The 22,245-nt window shown below is 45.6% G+C and overlaps 1 protein-coding gene across 8 annotated transcripts in view; it reads left to right on the top strand.

Annotated features, from left to right (window-relative positions):
- Nucleotides 1–22,245, top strand: part of akap9 (A kinase (PRKA) anchor protein 9) — a 177,867-nt gene that overhangs the window by 122,829 nt on the left and 32,793 nt on the right. For 6 of the 8 annotated variants that reach the window (XM_037542727.1, XM_037542729.1, XM_037542728.1 and 3 more), the window contains 10 exons: nt 4,347–4,559; nt 6,849–6,887; nt 8,189–8,421; nt 8,879–8,998; nt 11,279–11,455; nt 13,448–13,552; nt 14,118–14,270; nt 16,427–16,513; nt 19,285–19,875; nt 21,132–21,509. In XM_037542727.1, the coding sequence (XP_037398624.1) occupies nt 4,347–4,559; nt 6,849–6,887; nt 8,189–8,421; nt 8,879–8,998; nt 11,279–11,455; nt 13,448–13,552; nt 14,118–14,270; nt 16,427–16,513; nt 19,285–19,875; nt 21,132–21,509 (2,096 nt within the window). The remainder of the gene's footprint in view (nt 1–4,346; nt 4,560–6,848; nt 6,888–8,188; nt 8,422–8,878; nt 8,999–11,278; nt 11,456–13,447; nt 13,553–14,117; nt 14,271–16,426; nt 16,514–19,284; nt 19,876–21,131; nt 21,510–22,245) is intronic. The other 2 variants (XM_037542732.1, XM_037542731.1) reach the window with 2 other exon arrangements.

The raw sequence follows: 22,245 nt of genomic DNA on the forward strand, positions 1-22,245 counted from the left end.
CAGTTAAAAAGACACCAAATATCGGCCCGTTCTGTTATAAAGACGCAGAGTAACGGCTCGTTCTGTTATAAAGACGCAGAGTAACGGCCCGTTCTGTTATAAAGACGCAGAGTAACGGCTCGTTCTGTTATAAAGACGCAGAGTAACGGCTCGTTCTGTTATAAAGACGCAGAGTAACGGCCCGTTCTGTTATAAAGACGCAGAGTAATGGCCCGTTCTGTTATAAAGACGCAGAGTAACGGCCCTTTCTGTTATAAAGACGCCGAGTAACGGCCCGTTCTGTTATAAAGACGCAGAGTAACGGCCCGTTCTGTTATAAAGACGCAGAGTAACGGCCCGTTCTGTTATAAAGACGCCGAGTAACGGCCCATTCTGTTATAAAGACGCCGAGTAACGGCCCGTTCTGTTATAAAGACGCAGAGTAACGGCCCGTTCTGTTATAAAGACGCCGAGTAACGGCCCGTTCTGTTATAAAGACGCAGAGTAACGGCCCGTTCTGTTATAAAGACGCAGAGTAACGGCTCGTTCTGTTATAAAGACGCAGAGTAACGGCTCGTTCTGTTATAAAGACGCAGATTAACGGCCCGTTCTGTTATAAAGACGCAGAGTAATGGCCCGTTCTGTTATAAAGACGCAGAGTAACGGCCCTTTCTGTTATAAAGACGCCGAGTAACGGCCCGTTCTGTTATAAAGACGCAGAGTAACGGCCCGTTCTGTTATAAAGACGCAGAGTAACGGCCCGTTCTGTTATAAAGACGCCGAGTAACGGCCAGTTCTGTTAAAAAGACGCAGAGTAACGGCCCGTTCTGTTATAAAGACGCCGAGTAACGGCCCGTTCTGTTATAAAGACGCAGAGTAACGGCCCGTTCTGTTATAAAGACGCAGAGTAACGGCCCGTTCTGTTAAAAAGACGCAGAGTAACGGCCCGTTCTGTTATAAAGACGCAGAGTAACGGCCCGTTCTGTTATAAAGACGCCGAGTAACGGCCCGTTCTGTTAAAAAGACGCAGAGTAACGGCCCGTTCTGTTAAAAAGACGCAGAGTAACGGCCCGTTCTGTTAAAAAGGCGCAGAGTAACGGCCCGTTCTGTTAAAAAGACGCAGAGTAACGGCCCGTTCTGTTAAAAAGACGCAGAGTAACGGCTCGTTCTGTTAAAAAGACGCAGAGTAACGGCCCGTTCTGTTAAAAAGACGCAGAGTAACGGCCCGTTCTGTTATAAAGACGCAGAGTAACGGCCCGTTCTGTTATAAAGACGCAGAGTAACGGCCCGTTCTGTTATAAAGACGCAGAGTAACGGCCCGTTCTGTTATAAAGACGCAGAGTAACGGCCCGTTCTGTTATAAAGACGCAGAGTAACGGCCCGTTCTGTTATAAAGACGCAGAGTAACGGCCCGTTCTGTTATAAAGACGCCGAGTAACGGCCCGTTCTGTTATAAAGACGCCGAGTAACGGCCCGTTCTGTTATAAAGACGCAGAGTAACGGCCCGTTCTGTTATAAAGACGCAGAGTAACGGCCCGTTCTGTTAAAAAGACGCAGAGTAACGGCCCGTTCTGTTATAAAGACGCAGAGTAACGGCCCGTTCTGTTATAAAGACGCAGAGTAACGGCCCGTTCTGTTATAAAGACGCAGAGTAACGGCCCGTTCTGTTATAAAGACGCAGAGTAACGGCCCGTTCTGTTAAAAAGACGCAGAGTAACGGCCCGTTCTGTTATAAAGACGCAGAGTAACGGCCCGTTCTGTTATAAAGACGCAGAGTAACGGCCCGTTCTGTTATAAAGACGCAGAGTAACGGCCCGTTCTGTTATAAAGACGCAGAGTAACGGCCCGTTCTGTTATAAAGACGCAGAGTAACGGCCCGTTCTGTTATAAAGACGCAGAGTAACGGCCCGTTCTGTTATAAAGACGCAGAGTAACGGCCCGTTCTGTTATAAAGACGCAGAGTAACGGCCCGTTCTGTTAAAAAGGCGCAGAGTAACGGCCCGTTCTGTTAAAAAGACGCAGAGTAACGGCCCGTTCTGTTATAAAGACGCAGAGTAACGGCCCGTTCTGTTATAAAGACGCAGCGCTGCAGTCTGAATTCCCTGTTGTAGGACTGTATTAACTCACTCAGCGGAGTTCACACAGGCTTTAAAGTCTGGATTTGACTCGGTTTTGTGTTGAGAACTCATTAAAGAAGTCAGTACCTGTGGTTCTGCAGCTAAAGCAGACCTGGCTGACACCAACGCTGCCAGTATTCCGGCTGAGAGGAGAAGTGACGGGGATGCTGAACGCAGATGATCTCCGTCAAGGGGTAACATGACTCTGCCCGGGTTAGCCGGCTGTTTTGATATGTGGCGTTCCAAACAGGGACGTTGCAGATGGACAAACTACGTAACAACGTGGTTGAAGGTTTGTCTCCTGCCTCTCCGTTTCTTTAGTAAGTGCCCCTTCGCCCCTCGTTCACTTAACGAATGAGGACCAAGATACCTCTTGTTCTGTGACATCACACATAACTGGGGGGTCCTTACATCTTACATTTTAATAAAGGCCAAGAACGTCTATGGTTTAAACAGTTAGCGCCTTTTAGAGCTGGACACAGCGGAATTACTAACCTGTCAAAACGAAAAATTCCTCGTAGCCGCGGTGTGAAATGCTTAGCGCCCCCCTGTGGCCGCATGCGGCCCTGTGTAAGTGTTTGAGACTCGTCGGCGAGAGGCTGCGGTGTGATCTGGGGCTGTTGCTGTGTTATTTAACACTCTGTGTAGTGTAATGGGACGTCTGCAGGTCTGAACTGGCCCTCATACCTGTGTGTGCTGTAAACTCTGCACCGGCAGATGAACGGCAGGGATCCCTTTACTGGGCGGCGGTGGGACGGTGTGAGTGGGCGGGGTGAATTAGGAATCCATTCGTTCAGGATGTAATATGAGTCGGGGTGGCTGTCCGACTGTGTGTATAGTTACTGTTATTCTGATGATCTGCTGGTCTGAACATACGGCGTTCATCGTTCAGCAGCTGGATTCATCATAAAGAGAGCAAAACGAGTCCTGATGAACTGGATTTAGTGATAAATACTAAACAAAACGGATCAGAAAAAATATTGATATTATATTTCTGCCAAATCGCCCAGCTCTACATATGAGTGTAGGTCTGACGCTACACTGTAGAGTGTGTGTGGGTGGGGGTGTGTGTGGGGGGTGTTTACACCAAACAGTGTGTAAATTCTCTCACGGGCGGAGAAGAACAGCGTCACTGACCTGTGAACTGATTACAGCCAGAACTGCTCATTAGCATAAAGCCTCCACTCTCTGCTGCTAACTCAGCCTGACATCTCAGGAAAACCACCCCTCACTGTTTCTGTCACTCCTGGTCCTGATTTCCCTGTTATTAGTGATGTGTCTCTGACCTGTTCACCGGTCATGACTCCACCTGCTGTTGCTCTCCGCATGACTCCGCTTTTATAGTCTGATCTGTTGTCTCTCAGCTCCCAGTGAAGGACTTTGAGCTGCTTATTAATTATTATTATTATTATTATGATTAATAATGTGAGGTGTAAGTGTGGTCTTAGCTCACTGATAAAGAGTGTTTTAGCTAGATTTAAAACACTCTACACACACAGGAATGCACGCTTTTGTGAGTGGGGGGTGTAAATGAGCAGCTCGGCTTTCTGGGAAATGTTTTGTCTGTCAAATGTGTCCCAGTTGCACAAATAAACATCCGTCTGTAGAAGCGCCTCACAAGCAAACGCCGGCGGGTAAACGAGTGAATCAGTGAACAAGCAGCCGATGGAAGATCAGGACAGACGATAGAGAGATAAATGAGTGGACCAGCCAGCAAGTAAACAAACTCATCAACAACCCCAATGGGGTCCTAATATTTCCTGAAAAATCTATAATGTCACAGGAATAAACGAAGTAGGTATTGAATAATTATGAGCAGTAGCTGATCGTTTACAGTACTGAATCATTCGGAGCACATACTCCATAATTCTTAGTAGACACTCCATAATTCTTAGTAGACACTCCATCATTCTTAGTAGACACTCCATCATTCTTAGTAGACACTCCATAATTCTTAGTAGACATTGAATAATTCATTATAGTTGGTAAATAATCCACATTAGATACTGAATAATGCTGAAAAAGAGCAGATAGTGACTAATTAAAGTGCTTGAATGAATTAAAAGTCTTAATAACTGAGTAATAAGCCTAGAGTTTAACGTGTGAATAAGGAATGCGCAGCAAGTTGAACATGTTGCAGTGAGTGGATGAAATAATGCTTTAATGAACTACTTCATATTTTAGATTTTACTTTATTATGGAACCGGACCACTTCTTAACTTCCCTGCTGCTCTCATTGGTCCACCTCAGGGCTGATTGATGGGTACTCGGGTGAGAGGCGGGCACTGGAGGAGCAGGTACGTGAAAGGGCAGAGCTTCAGCTGCAGTTGGAGCAGGAGCTTCAGGTGACCAGCAGCCGTCTGCATGAGCTGGAGGACGAGAGACAAAATCTCCACCACCAGAGGGAGCTGCTGCACCGGCAACAGGAGGCCATGAGGGGCGGAGCCGGAGGGAGAGAACTACGTACGTTACACACTCCGTTACACACACAGTTACACACAAAGTTAAACACTCACACTGTTACCTGCTCAGTATGGTACCTGCACTGTTACCCAGTGAAATGGACAGTACATTACTGTTACACGCTGTTACCCTATGAAACGGACAGTACGTTACTCTACTGTTACACGCTGTTACATACACTGTTACGCAATTAAATGGACAGTACGTTACTCTACTGTTTAACACTGTTACATACACTGTTACCCAGTGAAATGGACAGTACATTACTGTTACACGCTGTTACCCCATGAAACGGACAGTACGTTACTCTACTGTTACACGCTGTTACATACACTGTTACGCAATGAAACGGACAGTACGTTACTCTACTGTTACACGCTGTTACATACACAGTTACCCTATGAAACGGACAGTACGTTACTCTACTGTAACACGCTGTTACATACACAGTTACCATATGAAAGACAGTACGTTACTCTACTGTTACACGCTGTTACATACACAGTTACCATATGAAACGGACAGTACGTTACTCTACTGTTACACGCTGTTACATACACAGTTACCCTATGAAACGGACAGTACGTTACTCTACTGTAACACGCTGTTACATACACAGTTACCATATGAAACGGACAGTACGTTACTATACTGTTACACGCTGTTACATACACAGTTACCATATGAAACGGACAGTACGTTACTCTACTGTTACACGCTGTTACATACACTGTTACGCAATGACATGGACAGTACATTACTGTTATACGCAGTTACATACACTGTTACATATATTCTTACCCAATGACATGGACAGTACAGTAATCTACTGTTACAAACTTACATACACTGTTACCCAATGAAATGGACAGTACATTACTCTACTGTTATACGCAGTTACATACACTCTTACCCAATGAAATGGACAGTACATTACTCTACTGTTATACGCAGTTACATACACTCTTACCCAATGAAATGGACAGTACATTACTGTACTGTTATACGCAGTTACATACACTCTTACCCAATGAAATGGACAGTACATTACTCTACTGTTATACGCAGTTACATACACTCTTACCCAATGAAATGGACAGTACATTACTGTACTGTTATACGCAGTTACATACACTCTTACCCAATGAAATGGACAGTACATTACTCTACTGTTATACGCAGTTACATACACTCTTACCCAATGAAATGGACAGTACATTACTCTACTGTTATACGCAGTTACATACACTCTTACCCAATGAAATGGACAGTACATTACTCTACTGTTATACGCAGTTACATACACTCTTACCCAATGAAATGGACAGTACATTACTCTACGGTTACACACTGTTACATACGCTGTGTTAATGTTACCATACTGTTACACCTTGCTACATATATTGTTGCACACTGTTACAGACACTGTTACACGCTCCAATATTAGGTGTTACACTTTTACACACTCAAATGTACCCTGCCATTACACACTGTCACGTACTCTGTGCAATGCATAACACTGCGGTTACTTACTGTTACATACTTAAACGTACAATACACAGCCATTCTACACTGTTACACACTGAAATCTATAGTACGTTACACTTTACATGTTATGTACTCGCACTGTTACACACTGATATACCAAACCTACCGAATATACCGAATACCTATATACCGAATACATGTTGTAACAGTGTATGTAACTGCTGTTACACACTATTGCGGTATGTTCCTCTGCTGTTAAGCATCATTACTTACTGTCACTGTTGTAAAAAATATGTGGCCACACCATCACACACATCAAAAAACTGTTGCCCTGTCGTTACACTGTCACGTATTTTACATGCTGTTACGCACACACTTCTTGCCATACATACCCTGCTGTAGTGTAACATGCTCACACTGTTACCATATGTGCTCCACTGCTGCTTCGATTGCCCCCTCGACTGACTGTTGTCTACAGTAATGAGTCAAAGTGGTCAGACTTTGAATTGGGTTTAGGGTCAGAGTCGGGTAAGTTCACAGTTCTGCACCAAAGATGCAACAACAGTGCCAAACAACCTTCAGCCATTTTCTCCTTTGTCTCTGCAGAGTCACCCTCACCAAAGCAAACCCTCACCTCAAAGGATATTTGCATGATTCGTCTCTCACATCATCCCCTGTTCTTTCTCTCTCTCTCTCTCTCTCTCTCTCTCTCTCTCTCTCTCTGTTTATCTCTCTCTGCAGTGTATTGTTTCCTATTGAATGCCTCTTTTCCCCTGTTTGACCCGCTCTCTCTCTCTCTAGGCCTAGTTGAGGCTGCAGGTGATGCAGCACCTGAGGCAGGTGTGTGTCTGTCCACCACGAGCATGGCTGTTCATGTCACCGCCTGTTATAGCCAAGTCGCACTCACACTGACCAGTGATGGCTTTTAGCTTGCTTGCTCTCAGCTCCTAGTGATGAACTAACAGCTAAACGCTTCACTTTTGATTTAATCCTACATGGTTTCACTTCAGATCACATTTTCTGTGTCTGCTGCACAAGTTTTTTTTGGCGTATGTTTTCATTTTAAGCCTAATGGTAACGTGATAGCATGACTTATTCATTTGACTTATTTTATGTTTCCTTAATAGGCAACCATCTTCAGACTGACTCAGCTCAGTTAGAGTGATTTTCCCAGCTTCACCGCTGAGTCTGAAATGATTCTTTAGTCGGAGATGATTGCAAAATTAGCACTGTGTTCATTTTCCTTGCCTGAAAATGCGTAACCGGGCATGGGGGTCGTCTTTCTGTTCTTTTTGTTTGTTTGTTTCCTGGTTTGATTTGTTTTGTTTTTCTGGGAAACATCACTTACATCTTTGCACTTTGCTTACTTTTTTCCAATGTTCACTCATTATAGCACCCTCACTGCCACACCCCCTTATAGGACCTGCACTTCTTCTGGGTTAATTCACACACTGTTACTAATGATGTCACGTGATGGGCTGAACAGAACGTTGAAGGCTTTCGGGAGTGGGACGTGTCCTGTCTTTGTTTGTGGAAGTGGGAAGCTGAAATGGAGAGCGTTCATGGTCGACCACTGCACTGGCTGAGCCACTCTAAAATCCTAAACAACAGCATTGTGGTTAGCTTGAGAAGAAGGATTTCTCAGTTAGCTGGATAACGAGAACCAAAAATGATGGTCCAAGAGGAATCGATTCTTCCTATTGGGCAGAATAGCAGTGCTTGCTTATATGGACAGAGACATGGGCAAATTCCGGCTTTAAATGAATGCCACTGTTTATTATCTACGTACCTTTTTTAGATAACAGCATATCATACATCATAAAAAACCACATAATCAAGTCTATAAGAGATTCCTGAACAAATTGACGATTTAAACATTCAGTTGACATCTTGCTAATTAGTGGCTTGCCTTGTGGCATCAGTGAAGCAAACTTCAGATACCAGATGTATCTTGGCTGATTGACTAAGTCGAGGGTAACGGTAGCGATCCCCCTAACTGATTCCTTGCTGATTGCTGAAGTGCAGTGTTTGCCCTGTAGTGCCTCCATTTCAGTCTGTGAGTGACTAACATGTGGCTGGCTGCATGAGCAGTGTTTCCTCCAGGCTAATTTGTGTATGAATTTGTTTGCCGGCGGGTGTAGACCTCCTGGAGGAGACAGAGAAGCTGATGCAGGAGAAGGTGGAGGTGCAGCGCCAGGCGGAAAAAGAACATGCAGAGCTCCTGCAGCAGGTGAAGCAGCTGGAGGCCGAGCTTGAGGAGCAAGTGGGGCATTTCGCAGAGCTGGAGGATGCACACCGGGCTGAGAGCGCTGACCTCACACAGCAGATCCACGCTCTGGAAAAACAGCTGGAGAATAACCGCAGATTCCTAGATGTAAGCTATGTTCAATCAGCTTAGATCAAGCTGAGAGTCAGGCATGGGTTAGTCTCCGAATCTCTGTCCACAGAGGTACATGAGCCGTCGCTTGTATAGAATTGTACCAACAGGTACAAAGTGGTTTTGAACCTGTAGGTGCGAAGTGTAAATCAAACCTTAACTGACTTTAGAATGAATGTAGAATGACCAAAAGATTGGTCATCGAGAATTTAAACAAGAGTGCTAAATGGTTTACAGTGCCTACAAACTTTAGTGTCCTGTATGCCGAGTTTTTCCCCCTGTGGTTTGCTGAAAGCATGGAAGCATGTTACTTTACATTTCAACTTCAGCTTCAGTAGATTGAGTGGTCTCAGTGGTGACACTGACATTTTAGTGCTTCAACTCTGCTTTGACCATATGAGAGCATAACATTGCCCACTCAGCATGCCTTCTGACATGATCCTCGACCCTTCAGGAGCAAGCAGTGGACAGAGAGCACGAGAGAGACGTGTTTCAGCAGGAAATCCAGAAACTGGAACAGCAGCTGAAGAATCCTCCGAAACCCCTGCCCAGCAGTGACCAGCACCACAGAGAGGTATAACTTGTAGTAATAGTGCTAACCTAACACTTCTACTTTACACCGATGCGCTCTACCACAACTGGACGTACATAATGTGCTGAATTACACCAACACTGCCTATACTGTTCTCTTTATACCTAATATACAGACTGCCCCAAAGCACTACCTCAGTAACTCTCTCCAGACTGCCCTTGAGAGGTACCTCTAACTCATTCTAAACTGCCTCTGAGAGGTACCTCAGTGACTTTGTCTTAAATGCCCCATATAGGTACCCCATTAACTCATTCAGTCAAAATGTTCCTGGGGGTTACTGTAGTTTAAGTCCTAGACCCTACCAATTTACCTCAAACTGCCTTACGGGTTTACCTATATCATCCCAAACTACCCAAAAAGGATATTCCACTATCTTATCTCAAACCAAAGGGTATCAGATTCATCCCAAATGGTCCTAGAGGAGTGTTTCAATAACTCATCCCAAACTGTCTCAAAAGGATACCCCAAGATCTCACCTCAAACTGTCACAGTTTACTGTTCATCCTCAACTACCCCAGAGGGTTACCCCGCTACCTGAAATTACAAAGATAAATACCAAAAGACTCATTCCAACCTGCCCAGAAGGGTTGCACTACTAACTCAGCCAGTCTATCCCAGAGATGTATCTATAAAGCCACCCCAAATTTAGCCAGACTCTCCCTCCCTGAGAGATACCTATTAACTCACCCCATACTATTCCAGAGAGGCCCCCCACTAACTCAAACTGTCCCAAAGAGGTACCATTCTAACTCACCACAGGCTACCCCATTAGGTCACCCCAAACTCTCCTAGAGGGGTACCCCACTAACTCAAAGAGGTACCATTCTAACTCACTACAGGCTGTCCCAGCGAGGTAAACCACGAGTCACTCCAAACTCTTGTTTGTCCCAGAGAGGTTCCTATTCCCCAGAGATACCCCAAACTGTCCTTACTGTTCAACTAAATTACTTCTATACAGATTTTCTTAGCCAGATACACCCTAAGCAAGGAATACTATTTTCAACCCAGAGAGAGCCAGGAGCCTAGGGCTCTTATGTCACTGAACCAAAGAATAGAATCAGGAAGACCTACTTGCTTTGTTACAGCCTTTGTCTTCTCTAGGGCGTAAAATATACTTTAGCTCAGACTCGCTCAACCAGAATTACAGATGATATTCAGTAAGATCAGTCCTTATTCAGTGCTCAACCTGACTGATGTGGGAAAAGATTTATGTAGACCAGTATCACAAAACACTTTAATTTGTAAGAGCCTGTGGTAGAAAAACACAAAAATACTTAATGTAACTGTGTGATATGATTATTAGTGTAATCCTGAACACTTGTTTGTTTGTATCATGAACATCACTGTTACACTTGGTAGAAGTTGAAACATTTGTCTTAACCTTCCAGGTCCTTTGGATTTGAGTTTGGTTGGAACTATACCCAAATAATTATTGGGCTTCGGGTCAGGTCCACATTTCAGATTCGGGCATGTTTTATGGATTTTGGACTGAATGAACTGCTTCTGTAGACAAGTTTGTGGGATTACAGTAGTGTTCACACAGAATTTTGTTGGGCTAAAATTGAGTTCAGGCGAAATTTTGTTGGTCACGGTCAGAGTTTTGTCGGCTACAATCAGTTTAGACCAAATTTTGATGGCTACATGTTCAAACAGAATTTTGTGGCTGCAGTCGGTTCAAACAGAATTTTGTGGGCTACAGTCGGTTCAGACAGAATTTTGTGGGCTACAGTCGGTTCAGACAGAATTTTGTGGGCTACAGTCGGTTCAGACAGAATTCTGTGGGTTACAGTCGGTTCAGACAGAATTCTGTGGGTTACAGTCGGTTCAGACAGAATTTTGTGGGCTACGTTCTGTTGTAATTTGTTTAAAGATTTGTCTAATTTCCCCATGATTTCTCACTCTCTCTCTCTCTCTCTCTGTCTCTGTCTCTGTCTCTCTGCCTTTCTCTCTCTCTCTCTCTCTCTCTGTCTCTCTCTCTGTCTCTCTGCCTTTCTCTCTCTCTCTCTCTCTCTCTGTCTCTCTCTCTGTCTCTCTGCCTTTCTCTCTCTCTTTCTCTCTCTTTCTCTCTCTCTTTCTCTCTCTCTTTCTCTCTCTGTCTCTCTCTCTGTCTCTCTGCCTTTCTCTCTCTCTTTCTCTCTCTTTCTCTCTCTCTTTCTCTCTCTCTTTCTCTCTCTGTCTCTGTCTCTCTGCCTTTCTCTCTCTCTCTCTCTTTCGTTCCTTTGTCTCTCATTTTTTCTCCCACACCCTCTCTCTCTCTCACAGGTGGAGGAGTTGAGCAGTGCTCTGAGGGAGAAAGCTGATTGGTGCAGTGAACTACTCCTGCGCTCGGAGCAGCTGCAGCGGGAGGTGGAGGAGAGGGATGAGGAGATCGAGAAGCTGGAGTCTCGCGTCAGAGCGCTGGAGCAGGCGCTGACCGCTAACGCCGACACGCTCAGCACAGTGAGTGTGTGCATGCGTTTGAGTGTCGGTGGCCAGCGTTCAGCAGCTCACGCCTGCTGCTCTGTCTGCTCATCATGTAGCATCCACTGTTCTTTGTGTGTCTGCTTTAGCTTTAGCTCCTTGTGATGTGGGTTATTGTTGCTATGCTACTGCTGCAGTGAGAGATCTGGCTGTTTCAGTTAGCTCTATATTGCTAAAGCTATTTGCTGCCAAGGTTATTCTGCTGGGATGGTGGACGTGCATCTGTGAAGGAGGCGGGAAGAGTATGTGTGTGAATCATGTGGAGACATAAATACAGTGTGAAAGATACAGATGGAGGGGGTGGGGGGGATTGGGGGGGTGGCTGTGGTGCTTCTTTAACGTCAGCTGTTCCCATGGTGCCACTACGCTAACAGGGACTTCCAGCTGTAGCTTCAGTGTGTGGGAGTTCATGTGGAAAGCACAGTACTGTACAAAAGTCAGAGACCACTTTTCATTTATTTATTTGTCTACAGTCGGTCCAGAGAGAATTTTGTGGGCTACAGTCAGTCCAGACAGAATTTTGATGGCTACAGTTGGTTCAGACAGAATTTTGTGGGCTACAGTCGGATCAGACAGAATTTTGTGGGCTACAGTCGGTTCAGACAGAATTCTGTGGGTTACAGTCGGTCCAGACAGAATTTTGTGGGCTACAGTTGGTTCAGACAGAATTTTGTGGGCTACAGTCGGTCCAGACTGAATTTTGTGGGCTACAGTCAGTTCAGACAGAATTTTGTGGGCTACAGTTGGTTCAGACAGAATTTTGTGGGCTACAGTCGGTCCAGACAGAATTTTGTGGGCTACAGTCGGTCCAGACTGAATTTTGTGGGCTACAGTCAGTTCAGACAGAATTTTGATGGCTACACGTTCAGACAGAATTTTGATGGCTACAGTCGGTCCAGACAGAATTTTGTGGGCTACAGTCGGTTCAGACAGAATTTTGTGGGCTACAGTCGGTTCAGAAAGAATTTTGTGGGCTACAGTCGGTTCAGACAGAATTTTGTGGGCTACAGTCGGTTCAGACACAATTTTGTGGGCTACAGTCGGTCCAGACAGAATTTTGTGGGGCTACAGTCGGTCCAGACAGAATTTTGATGGCTACACGTTCAGACAGAATTTTGTGGGCTACAGACGGTCCAGACAGAATTTTGTGGGCTACAGTTGGTCCAGACAGAATTTTGTGGGCTACAGTCGGTCCAGACAGAATTTTGTGGGCTACAGTCGAGTTCAGACTGAATTTTGTGGGCTACAGTCGATTCAGACTGAATTTTGTGGGCTACAGTCGAGTTCAGACTGAATTTTGTGGGCTACAGTCGGTCCAGACAGAATTTTGTGGGCTACAGTCGAGTTCAGACTGAATTTTGTGGGCTACAGTCGGTCCAGACAGAATTTTGATGGCTACACGTTCAGACAGAATTTTGATGGCTACAGTCGGTCGAGACAGAATTTTGTGGGCTACAGTCGGTCCAGACAGAATTTTGTGGGCTACAGTCGAGTTCAGACAGAATTTTGTGGGCTACAGTCGAGTTCAGACAGAATTTTGTGGGGCTACAGTCGGATCAGACAGAATTTTGTGGGCTACAGTCGGTCTAGACAGAATTTTGTGGGGCTACAGTCGGATCAGACAGAATTTTGTGGGCTACAGTCGGTCTAGACAGAATTTTGTGGGGCTACAGTCGGTTCAGACAGAATTTTGTGGGCTACAGTCGAGTTCAGACAGAATTTTGTGGGGCTACAGTCGGTCCAGACAGAATTTTGATGGCTATAGTCGAGTTCAGACAGAATTTTTGAGTATACTGTACTGTGTAATTTTTTCCTAATGCCAAAAATAACTAATGTTTATTTCTTGGCTGTTGTGACAGGAAATACTCCTCAATGTGTTTGAGGATTGCATGTGTATATTTTACAGTGTATGAACATATTGATTGTATTGATTGCGTCAGTACGTAAATGTTCTGTCGTCGGTCTGTGTAGGCAGAGGAGAGTAAGCAGTATGCCTCTATGGCAGCTGGTGATGATGCCACACTGGAGGCTCTCCTCCAGACTGAGAGAGAGGCACTGGACAGGAAGGAGAAGGAGGTACCTCATCTCATATCTCACTCTTTTTGGGTATGTTTTAAATTCTTGTTTGAATGCTGACATTAGCAGTAGTAGGTGATACGACTACCACTGCTTAATGAGCTCCTGCTGTCAGAATTAGAACTTCTCTTGAATTAATAGATGAATAGAAATACATACAACACATAATGTACATAACTTCAGTGGTATCACACAGTGCTGCAAGAGTATCAGGAATCTGACTGTAACGGAGGTGATTGTGACAGCATTCAGGAATCTGACTGTAACAGAGGTGATTGTGACAGCATTCAGGAATCTGACTGTAACAGAGCTGATTCTGACAACATTCAGGAATCTGACTGTAACAGAGGTGATTGTGACAGCATTCAGGAATCTGACTGTAACAGAGGTGATTGTGACAGCATTCGGGAATCTGACTGTAACAGAGGTGATTGTGACAGCATTCGGGAATCTGACTGTAACATTGCTGACTGCAAGAGTGTCAGGACTGTAACGGAACTGATCAGTATTTGGAAGGCTTACACTATAACTGTGTTTAAAGCTGTTTGCATGTCTGCATGTTCAGATTGTTAACCTGGAGGAGCAGCTGGAGCAGTTCAGAGAGGAGCTCCAGAATAAGAGTGAAGAGGTCCAGCAGCTGCACATGCAGCTGGAGATCCAGCGCAAGGAGATCAACACACAGCAGCAGGAGCTCCTGGCTCAGACTGACCTGCACGCGGTGAGAGAGCGTTCATGTACAGTATCAGTGTGGCTGTGAGTTCAGTTTTCCATATTAGACTCAGATACCTGCTCGGCGAGTCCCCAGCCTCCGGAGAAATGTAAACAGTTATTAAAATGAAAGACGCAAATTCCCTTTATTCTTTAAATGGTCTACGCCTGCTGTTAGTGTTTGGGACTCAGGAGGCCCAGAGTACTGTCCAACAGTCACGGACCACTCTGCTGTACTTCCGGTCAAAACAGCCATTCAGTACAACTTGTTGCCAGGACAACTGAACTCCAGAGTTCAGTCTTAGAAGCTGGTTCAGCATTTTCTGCTTTTTGTGAAGATGTACCACTGCCTGAGCAACACCTTAGCAACCGCCTGGGATACCATAGCCACATCTTAGCAATCACCTAAGATTCCACCGTAATGGCCTAGTAACACCTGAGTTAACATAACATCACCTTAGCAACCACCTGAGATGCCACAAAAACAGCCTAACAACACCTTAGCAACCAGCTGGGATTCCCAAACACATTCAGCACATTCAGCGCTGAGTGGTCTTCTCACAGTGGAAGGATGGACGGGAACGCCTGTGGATGTTTTCAGATCTGAAGCAGCTTGATGTTCTCCTCTCTCTCAGAGATCAAAGCTTTCAGTGCTGTTTATCTGATGGGGGCAGTTTTTGGGGTCGATCAGGACTTCCAGGTGGTTGTTAGGAGGAACGTTTTCTCTGGAGCTTTGAATCAGTTTTTTAATGTCAGTCTGATGTTGGTGCTTGAGGCTTTTCTGTTGAATGTTTTGTCTGAGTAACTTGTCCTAAATGGCTGTTTTGACTGGAAACTGAATAATCTCATCAGCTTATTATAGCGCCTGCTCTGGTGATGCACCGAAGTGAAAATTCCATAGCGGAAACCGAAAGGTTTGGAATACTCTGGAATACATATACTTTTATTGTGGATAAAACTCTGCTTTTAATAGGACAAACTGAACCGACAGCAGTTAAACGCAGTTTGCCTATCATAAACGTGCTGAAATGAAATCCAGCGCCCTCGACATCAGAGAACAGGCGATCATCCAAACCGTGAATTCCGTCCTCTTAGAAACCGTGACGTAGTTACACGTGGCTTTTTCAGACCATTCTGTAACGTGGGTTGTGCTTCGGACCCCCACAGACAGGTGAATCGGATTTTTTCCGAGCTCTTAAATGAAAGAGAACTCGGTGTAAACCTGGTGAAGGAGCGTCTCTGAGGATGTGAGTGAATTAGCAACTGTAGTCGTCACATCTTCATCAGTACGATGTTGATTCTGAGATCTTTCTGAGGTCGAAGCATCGAGCCGGACCTTCTTCAGACGCATGACGTGGTGTCATTATTTCGGGCTTTATAGGGCGACTCACAGCAGCAGCTCATATTTTAGCCTTATATAACATACATAGTGCTGCTTTGAAGGGGAACCAATTTTTTCAAAAATTCTACATAATGAAATAATAAACATCAACATGCGGTTCTGAGCGGTTTGGTGTGAAACGCTCTGTTCTAGATAAACTTCCCGAGTCAGAACTGTTCACAGTGGTGGTGATGGGAACCAGACGTCCCCCTCTAAAAGCTCCTACAGAAAGTTCCTACATGAACTGGTTCTGAATTCACTGCCTGATGACTGAGACGCTGTTTTATGAGAGTTTAGAGAACTTCAACTCCATTCATGGTGGAGGGAGACATGCAGGGCGCTGTGCGGCAAAATAGTCCCCAAAGAAAACTCATTATTCCAGATTTTCCACTGTTTTCCATCATCAGCATTCCATATAAGCTCAGAAGACCCGTGTAGGTTCTCTGGAGGTTCTGGATGGTAAATAAAGCGTCTATATCTGTGTTGTAGTCATGGCGACGCCTGGTTCCCATCTCCACCACTGTAAAAAGATCTGAACCATTTCCCACCAAACCCTCTGAACGTTGCGGTGGTGCTAAATTTCGGTGCATCACTGGTCTGCACAGCGCCTTGGGTCATTCAGCTCGGCCAGGTCAGAGTCCTGTGGGGTTATTTTGTGGCGTACGGGGTGAAACTGAGTAAACCTGGCTCTGTTCTGAGACTGGTGGACCCAGTGTGTGCTGGAGCAGGTCAGCGGTCCTGCAGGCTGGTTCTAAAGCAGATGTGCTGGTGTTTAACTCTTGAAGGTGCTGGAGCAGAAGGACAGGGAGATAGCGCTGCTCAATGAGCACATCGCTAAAGTCCAGCTCGCTGAAACGAGCCCTGACAACAAGGTAACGGTCACACACGCGCCGCAGGACCGCCGGGCGTACGTGTGTGTTCCCTTCACCGTGTGTGTGTGTGTGTGTGTGTGTGTGGAATGTTTAACCTCCGTCTGTTTCAGGTTTTCATCAGACCCCTTTCTGTTTAACACCTCCAGAGCGGCTTCCCCGCTTCACCACTTCATGGTTTTTGCTACATCGAGTCACGAGCGCGTTGTTTTCAGAGCGTTGTCATGGACCATGAAGACGGTCTGTGCCGTGTAGCAAAAGCCGGTCAAGTGCTGAGTGTTTAGCGAGTGCCGTGGAGTCCCGGCTTCACTGGTCCCCGATCTGCTCGCACTCATTAAACACTCTGCGCTTGTGGACCCTCGACCTGATGACGGTCGTCTCCGACAGACCGGCTTGTCTCTGTGGTTTGTAACCTGGACAGTGTTTCCCTTTCATACGTTGGCGTGCCGTGTTTTGTTTTCCGCTCTGGAGATTTATGCATGCCTTGTCATGGATGTGTGATTTGTTCGTTTCTATTTAAGAACCAGAGGCGCTGAACGGAGCCCGACACCGACCGCAGCGCTGGTTGGGTCTCTGCTTTACTGGTTTTGGTGGGGGAAAAGTGATTGAAGCTCCAGGGAACCTGAATCTGTTTTATTCTGTAACATCTGGACATCGAGACTGTTCAGTGCCCGTCCGGTTGTCCGTCTGTCCACCTGCGTATTCATTCGGTTGTTCCTTCATTCAGCCAAAGTTGACGCGTCCCCCTCAGAGACGACGCCCGAGTAGGAGTTGACCTGGACGTATCGATGTTTTTCCGATTTTGACGGAATCTGAAGAGGCCTGTCGGTCCTCACGCTGCGTGTGAGTTTCATGATGAACGGCCCAAAAATTCCGGTTCCATTGACTTCCATTAAAAGTAGCCTCTGTTTTTTCCTTCTCCTGTGAAGTCACCGTTTTTGGAGATGGAGGGTTTTAAAAGATAAAAGATGCTGTAAGTGTTTTACGGGCCTCAGTAAAACGTCTGCATGTTCTCCACCGAGTTCCCTGGAGCTTTAAACCCCCTGACAGGAGTTCAGAGCCCCGTGTTCTTAAATGTGTCAGCTGCATGAAATGGTTAGAGGACAGGTTTACACACCCAGCCCCAAACACAAGTAAACAACAACGCGGCCACGTCTGCGTCAACAGTGCCTGCGGTTCTCAGCCGGAGAACCTCAGTTACTGCGCAGCAGCTCAGACACTCAGTATCTACAGCTGCGACTGCACTTCATCATAACAGACTCCCGCAGACAGAAGCTCAGTCAATATCTGAATGACCTGGATGATCAGTGGGATGAGCTGAGTTACTGTCATTATCATTATTAATATTATTATGTGTGTTAATCAGAATCGGAACACTTTAGGGATCCCAGAGGGAAACTGCAGTTGTTACAGTTGCAGCCGTTTATGTGAAAGAATAAACACTTTAATAATTTCAAAGAAAAAAGAGAAATTTGCAGGATGTACACATTAAATATGAAACATACTGTATAAAGCAGCTCACTTATTGCACCTCTGAGTTGTTCACAATTAATAAATAAATTAATTAATAATATTATTATTATTATTATTACACATATAAAACACATTAGTACTGATAACTACTAATAATACACACTAATGCCGATTCTCATTGCAGCCGTTCCTAGTCTGGGTTCTTTAAGATGGTTGTGATGATTTGAGATGATGGATGTTGCGTAGCTGCGGGAGGCGGAGCGCTAACTGGGCGTGGAGCGTCGAGGAGGTGAACGTGAACAGAAGTGGCGCGGTGACTGTGGCGTTAACGATGAAAACTCCTGACCGGCGGCTCCGCGGTGCTGGGAGAGCAGCGCTCAGCCAGGACTCGTTCGTTCGTTAGCTGTGGCGCTAACTCTGTAGATCTCGGGCCATCAGAGCGAGTGCCTATACTTTCACACGCAGGGGGAACGTGTGGGTAACTAGGCAAAAGTGTAGAGGCCAGCGTGAGCTGCAGAAGCCAGGCGGCCAGTCGGCCCGTCTGACCGTTCCGTTATTCGTTATTCTATTTGGTAGGAAGGCGTTGTAGTTATTGAGGATCGTCAGTGAAGTGTGACGCGTGGACTTGGTTGCTTATAAGCAGTTCATAATAATTCTGAGAGAGCTTAGATAAGTATTCTAATTAAGTGACTGATATGCATGTTTGTAAACGTTATTAGTCGTTAATTGGGACACATATAGGTCACGCGACTGGCTTTCTGACCAGCATATTTGTGTCAGTATGTTTAACTTATTAAGATTAAGATTAATTGACCCTTATTAGTCCCACAGCGGGGAAATTCCACCTCCTCATTTAACTCATCAGTGCAGTGAAACACCACATACACACTAGTGAACACACACACCAGGGGGCAGTGAGCACACTTGCCCGGAGCGGTGGGCAGCCCTATCCGCAGCACCCGGGGAGCAGGTGGGGGTTAGGTGTCTTGCTCAAGGACACCTCAGTCATGTCGGCTCTGGGGATCGAACCGGCGACCTTCCGGTCACGAGGCTGGTTCCCTGACCTCCAGCCCATGACTGCCCATATAATGCACATATAGCGACTGTATGATTATTATTCATCGTTAATAAATGACGAGGCTGCTGTTTAAAGGGGTCTGTTATTATAAAGTGTCACCAAAAACACTAACCAGAAGGTTATGAGGTGCAGCGTCTCCTGCTGTGGAGGTGGAGGTGTTTGGTACTGGGTGTTGAGCTCCTCCATTCTCTGTACTGATTTGGCTGGACTGTGGCGCCCCCAGGAGGTGGAGGAGAAGAGCGAGCTGGTGCTGGAGCTGGAGGCTCAGGTGGAGTACCTGCGCGGAGAGCAGGAGCGGCTGAAGCGGGACGGCGAGGAGGAGGTAGAGCAGCTGAACTCGGTCATAGAGAAGCTCCAGCAGGAACTGTCCCACATCGAGCACAAGCAGAGCCCCGCGGAGAGCGTTCCCGAAGAGGAGGAGTACGACGAGCTCAAGCAGAAAATGGACCAGGTGGTCAGAGAGCTGGACACGCTCAAGACCGACCACTCCTCTCTGCTCGGCAAGTACGAGAGTCTGCGGCAGGAGGCGCTGGAGAGGGAGCTGGAGACGGAGAAGCAGGGCGAGAGGCTGGAGGACGCTCTGAGGGAGCGCACCGCGGCCCTGGTGGTGGCCCAGGCTCAGGTCCAGGCTTTGGAGGAGAGCGCCGGCTCCAGAGTGAGCGACCTGACGCAGAGGATAGCGGAGCTGGAGGAGAGCGTGGAGGAGAAGGAGCTGGAGCTCCACGCCTGCAGGCTGCAGGTGGGGAGAGCCCAGGATGACGCAGAGTCCCTGCACCTCAAGGTCTCTCAGCTGGAGGACAAGCTCAGGGAGAAGGCAAGTCTGTTCACTTTACTGAGTTCTACCTGTTTATTAGGGCCGTTCTCAAAAAAGTCAAATAACATAAGCATTATAGCACTGGGGGCGGAGCCTCCACTGGGGGCGGAGCTTCTGAGAGAGAAGATGAGTTTGTTGTATGTGTTTGTAGTTTATTCTTATTTCAACATCTGGTGGTGAAAATGAGGTTGGTAAGTGTTTTATATGTTTTGTCAGTAAAAGGAAGCTCATATCTTTAAAATCATAACTTCAGCGCTTTTAACTGCTGATTTTAAAATAGGAAAACTTCAACTTTGAAAGTGTGGAAAATGTTCTACTCCAGAAGTTATAGTTGTAGTAAAAGTGCTTCACTGACTGATATGGTGGTCAAAAAATATATATAAATATTAAACAAGGGGGGCGGAGCTTCTGAGAAATTTTTTTTTTTTCTTACTTTTTTAATCCCACCAACGGGGAAATTCCACTTCCGCATTTAACCCATCTGTGCAGTGAAACGCCACATACTCAGCTCGCCAACCTCCAGCCCACGGCTGCCTAAATGTATCTTATTTAAATTTTCAAATGTGTTTTGTCAGAGTTTTAAAAACTTGTCTCTTCAGAACTACTTGAGACTGATTTTAGACAACTAAAAATATCCGGCGATAAAATTGAAACAACAATGTTGATGTATAAATAAAGACGTGCAACCAACTTCTGCGACTGAACTTCGAGGGTTTGGAAGATGCTCTGCTCCAGCAGGTGTCGTTAAGCAGTGCTTTACTGACCGGCATGGTGGTCGGTCCTCAGTGGTCAACAAAAAGTAAAATGATAGAATTATTATAGCACTGGGGGCGGAGCGTCTCAGAATGATTTACACCTTTGTTTCATGGTTATTACATCGTGCGTTTCTTATTTGTGCTCATGTTTTGAGCTCTTTTGAAGTTTGTCTTATAACACATTCCAAAGTTAAAAGTGAGGTTTTGGGTTTTGTCATTAAAAAGAAGCTTTAAATGGTCATTTTAAAGAAAGAAACAGATTTTTAGCCCAAATCTACTTTAAATAAATCAGTTTCATTACAGAATGTTTTGGATCATTTCTGTTCATCCGTTCTTCGTTAAATGTTTACATAAACTATCATTAATATGCGGATTTATATGGCTGTCATTTGACATTTTTCTGTAGACTGCAGTGTTTTATCTTTCCAAAGTTTAGAAATGTTATATTTACCATAAAATTATTCATTATTATTATTATTATTATTATTATTATCACCACAGGTGGCTGCCATGCTGGTGAGCCAGGCCCAGCTGGAAGCCGTTCAGGTCCAAACCAAAGAGCTCCACAGGGATGAAGCCGTGTTGGATGATGCCATCGCTGGACTGGTGCACTCCAGAGCAGGTGCGGAGCTCTGGCCCTCACCAGGCCTCGCAGTGGCTCCGGTGCAGAAGGTGGAGAGGGTGGGGAAGGTGGGCTTCCTGACGGAGAAGCTGCAGGAGCTGGAGCTGGGTCTGAGCTTCATGCAGAAGGACCAGGAGCTGCAGAAGGAGCTGCTGAGCAGCTCAGAGGAGGAGGTGCAGGAGTACGAGAGGAGGCTGGCTGTGCTAATGGAGCTACTCAACCAGATGAGAACAAGACCACCGCACACACCTGCCCAGGTGAGCATTGAGGACACATCATTTTTCCAGCACTGCTTTTCATCATATTTACTCTTCTGGAATCCGTGCCCATATTAAACATCTCCGACAGGGCTTTGAGAGACTTTTAAGCCTTTACTTGGTCTGGATGGTAGAACATCACCTCCATCTCCTCTGCACTGGGAGAACGTCAGCAGGAGGAGGAACACAAAGTCTATCAGAGGAGTGAGACCTTGCAGGCTAATTTAAGGGGTCATATAACGGCAGCCACAGCTATACAGCACTTTATATTCAAATACAGCCGCAGTGTCATCAGTGCGCTACTCTATATGCACAGTATCATCAGCTTTATGCAAATAGAGCACGATCATGTGACCATCCAGGTTCCTGGAATTTACAGCCTAAAACTTGCACCTTCTGCAGGACTTTATTAGCCACCTGGATGTTTTATCACTGAGGAGATGTGCATGTTTTTCTATTTCTTTTGTTTATTTACTTTTTCATTTATTTTTATAGACATGTCCCTGATCAGCTATTCTAACCCATACAGCACTTCTTTAGACTGCCATTCAGTTTTTTTTTTTACTTAAGAATAACCCAAGACAAAATGGAAAGGGACCCAGGGTTGAGCCCTGCAGTACACCACAATGTCTTTTTGAGAGTAACACTTTCAAATGAAGACAAAAGGATTACCTTCTAGTTGAGCCATTCTGTTTGGAGAAAACTGATGATGATATTCCTCCAATGAGAGTCTCAC

The sequence above is a fragment of the Pygocentrus nattereri genome, chromosome 11, assembly GCF_015220715.1.
Source record: "Pygocentrus nattereri isolate fPygNat1 chromosome 11, fPygNat1.pri, whole genome shotgun sequence".
Lineage (NCBI taxonomy): Eukaryota > Metazoa > Chordata > Actinopteri > Characiformes > Serrasalmidae > Pygocentrus > Pygocentrus nattereri.